This window comes from Magnolia sinica, chromosome 15 (assembly GCF_029962835.1).
Source record: "Magnolia sinica isolate HGM2019 chromosome 15, MsV1, whole genome shotgun sequence".
NCBI classification, from domain to species: domain Eukaryota; kingdom Viridiplantae; phylum Streptophyta; class Magnoliopsida; order Magnoliales; family Magnoliaceae; genus Magnolia; species Magnolia sinica.
The window spans coordinates 70,303,058-70,306,509 of NC_080587.1; the positions used below are offsets into that span (position 1 = coordinate 70,303,058).

A 3,452-nucleotide genomic window follows, 5' to 3' on the forward strand; every position below is an offset into this window, starting at 1 on the left:
AAATTATTGATATAATCTTCTTTTTTTTTTCATATTTTCCCTTTCAATATGTTCCATCAATCTGACAGTTGAAATATTTTTCTGCGTTTTAGATAATTTTTTTGACGAATAAATCATAAGCTCACTATTTTTAACGGTTAGAAAAAAATATTTATTAAACGTTTACAGTCTTGCAGGCGTACGAGACTTCGTACTCTTGCAGCGTACCAAAAAAATCGTCGAGAGAAAAAAGGGTGCCGTGTGGAGACCGGATAGGGTATGCAAAGAGGATTTATCTTATCCGTGGTGCCAATCTTTCCACAGTACACACGCGTTCTCATAGAAACCGGCCCTCCTGGTTCGTCAATCCAGACCGTTGGTCTTCTATGATTTAAAATCTTCGGTGGACCACGCCCAGAAAAATCCAGATTGGAAAAACCAACCTATCTACGTCAAGACTTATTTCATTTGATTGTGGACCATTGACCTAGTTACAAAAATCAAAGATTATCCTCTCATTACAATCATTCTAGATAGCCATCCACTATACTACCCAACATGCAACGGTCTGGATTACCAAAAACATGGGTCCCACTGAAGAGTCGAAAACGCGTGTGTACTGTGTAAAGATGCGAGCAGTGTATCGAATAATCCATCTCTATAAAAACCCTACTCCTTTCTCCATTGCTTCTCTCATTTGTTCTGATTTGCAGGAGAGATGGAGCTGGGCCTGAGCTTAGGAGAGGCTCAAAAGCCCTTCTCTTTCATGCAAAAAACCATCAAAACAAACCAACGGCTAGGATTTTGCATGGGGTTAGGGTTTGAGTCGAATACAACAATACAACAAGAAGAAGAAGATGTTGAAAAAAGAGAAGAAACAGATGAAAGAGATTCTGCAGATCCACCAGTTCAACTAGCCCTCCTCCCTCTCCTTCCTGCCACTCGCCACCCTTCTTCGCATCATCACTTCCCATGGTCCGCGGGACACGGTAAGCCCATAAGCCCCAATCACCACCGTTCATCGATTTCTCGCCTTTCTGCTCGATTCCACGATCTGGGTCTTGATGGGTTTTCTTATTTTATCCTTCCAATCAAGAATCTGGGGCTTCCGGTCGAGGTTTCGACGTTAATCGCATCCCATCGGCGGATGAGTTCAACGACGGAGCGCCAGCTTCTTCTCCGAACAGCGTCTCTTCGATGCAGGTGGATTTCTCGATTTACAGAGGCGGAGGGAAGAGAGATAGAGATGCTGCTGGGATTGAAATCGAGACGGAGAGAGCGTCTTCGAGAGCAAGCGATGAAGAAGAGAATGGAATGGCGAGGAAGAAGCTGAGACTATCGAAAGAGCAGTCGGCTTTTCTTGAAGAAAGCTTCAAAGAACATAACACTCTCAATCCAGTAAGCAAAAATCAACAAAACCCAAATCGTCGAAAGATTTAAAATTTCTGACTTTTTTCTTTTTTATGATTCGAGATTGAAAAATATCCTATTTTGATTGCAGAAACAGAAGCTTGCGCTTGCCAAACAGCTGAATCTTCGGCCTCGGCAAGTAGAAGTTTGGTTTCAGAACAGAAGAGCCAGGTATGTTTTTTTTTTTTTTTTTCTTTTTTTTTTTTTTTTTAATTTTTTTACGTGTGTGTGTGTGTGTGTATATATATATATATATAAAGATTATTTTAGTAGTATGCTGGACCACAGAAAAGGGTAGAACGTGGACCCCACCACGTATTGTGAGTAGCTGGATGCCCCATTACACAAAAGATATCATTGAAAGCTCTGTCCATCTGGTTAAAGGTTGCTTGGAGAGAAGAGTGTGAACCGTTTATCTTCCTTTTTTCTTCCAGCATTAACCATTTCTTTCCAGGCGTTTGTGGGGTCCATCAGAAAATTCAATCAATGATACTTCCTAAGTTGGATCACTCACGATGATGACTATAAGATGAACGGTTCCGATCATGGGTCTTAGAATATAAGGCTGGGTCAATAGACCTATGGTCCTGCAAACCATCAATATTTTGCCCTTTTTTATTTTGTATTCACGGCGTTCTACATTTCTCTACACGAGAGATGTTCTCATACACTGTTGTATGTGAACTTTCTCGTACAACGCTTTCTTCCAGCCAACGTGTTAGTGCGGCGGAAAATCTGAACCGAAAAAAATGTGGGCAGCACCATGATTACCCAGGGAGAAAAACAGGGTGGTTAATCATCAAGAATCCTACGTAGTTGTAATCAATGGACAGCTGATGGTCTGACTTAAGTTATTGGATTTGCCGACCTAAATAGTGGATTGGTCTTGTCTGATTTTTGTTCCAACTGATCTTTAGTGCGGGAAACCTTTTTAACGGCTGGGATGTTCTACCAACCGACATATTTGGCAGGAAAGACAGCATTGTAGGTGAACATTTCTCTCTCTGGGTTTTGTTGAATAGTTGCCCCGGGGGATCACAACCGTTGAAACCCTGCTATTTTAACGCGGGCATATTTTAGACGGTTGGATATAGGTGCTCACCAAGTTTTGGTGCACAGTGAGAGTACCAAACTTCTGACGTTCCTTTTAAACAGGACGAAGCTAAAGCAGACGGAAGTGGACTGCGAGTATTTAAAGCGGTGCTGCGAGACATTAACAGAGGAGAACAGACGGCTACAAAAGGAGCTGCAGGAATTAAGAGCCTTGAAAACGTCTAATCCTTTCTACACGCGGCTTCCAGCTACTACTCTCACCATGTGCCCTTCATGTGAGCGGGTCATCACCACATCCAACGGTGCAGATGCATCTACTATTACTGCTGGTTTCGGTACTCCCGCGAAACACCGGTCCTTTCCCTTTTCACAGCCTCACCAGCCCGCGGCTTCTTGAGTGGTCGGTGGCTTTGGGTGGATGTGTAAATAGTCTCATTTTCAGGGGCTTTTATGTGGTTGTGTTTTGTCTTTTACTAATATGTTTTGGGAAAAGATTGTGTGCGCTCGGTGTACACAGAGAGTCCGTGCGCACAAATCTCCCACCGTCCCACAATGATGGGTGGGAATCGTATTCCGCGTTTATAAAGTGCAATTTTGAAAATTCAAATTTTAAAATGCGTATGGATTCCCGGTAGATGTCTTTAAACGGTGGGAGATATTGTGCGTAACAACTGTCCGTGCACGATGGGCGCATTGAAGTCGTGGTCAGGGAATTGGAGGAATACAGGAGAAAATACGAATACTATACGTGTACTTTGTATGAATTGAACTGAAATACAGAAATTATTTCTTTCTTTTGTTACACATGTCTAGGTACGAAGCCCCACCATATAAAACTTGGGATCCAGGACGTTGAAAGGGTGGGCCTTATGATGAAATTTTTCCTTGTCCGAAAATCTGGCATGTCCAATTATCAGGTGGGCCTCACACTCGGTATGGAATGGTTAAGATGCAACATGCATGCGTTGTTCGTCTGATGATTGGGATGGCCTATTTTTTAGATTGGGAGC

At 42.6% G+C, this 3,452-nt stretch overlaps 1 protein-coding gene across 2 annotated transcripts; it reads left to right on the top strand.

Annotated features, from left to right (window-relative positions):
* Positions 1–601: 601 nt before the first annotated feature.
* On the top strand, positions 602–3,244 carry LOC131227407 (homeobox-leucine zipper protein HOX11-like). 2 transcript variants are annotated; one of them, XM_058223208.1, is made up of 4 exons: positions 602–968; positions 1,076–1,377; positions 1,481–1,560; positions 2,307–2,538. In XM_058223208.1, exons 1-4 carry the CDS (start codon positions 698–700, stop codon positions 2,467–2,469), a joined length of 816 nt encoding a protein of 271 aa, XP_058079191.1. In that variant the 5' UTR covers positions 602–697; the 3' UTR covers positions 2,470–2,538. The 2 variants fall into 2 exon arrangements, with proteins under 2 accessions (XP_058079191.1, XP_058079190.1); XM_058223207.1 differs by lacking the exon at positions 2,307–2,538 and adding an exon at positions 2,545–3,244 and having other exon boundaries at positions 658–968.
* Positions 3,245–3,452: the final 208 nt, after the last annotated feature.

Coding starts and splice junctions, on each gene's coding strand:
- LOC131227407 (XM_058223207.1), top strand. CDS start 698: ATGGAGCTGGGCCTGAGCTTAGGAGAGGCTCAAAAGCCCTTCTCTTTC. Junction 969..1,075: donor CCCATGGTCCGCGGGACACG/GTAAGCCCATAA, acceptor CTTCCAATCAAG/AATCTGGGGCTTCCGGTCGA. Junction 1,561..2,544: donor TTTCAGAACAGAAGAGCCAG/GTATGTTTTTTT, acceptor CCTTTTAAACAG/GACGAAGCTAAAGCAGACGG.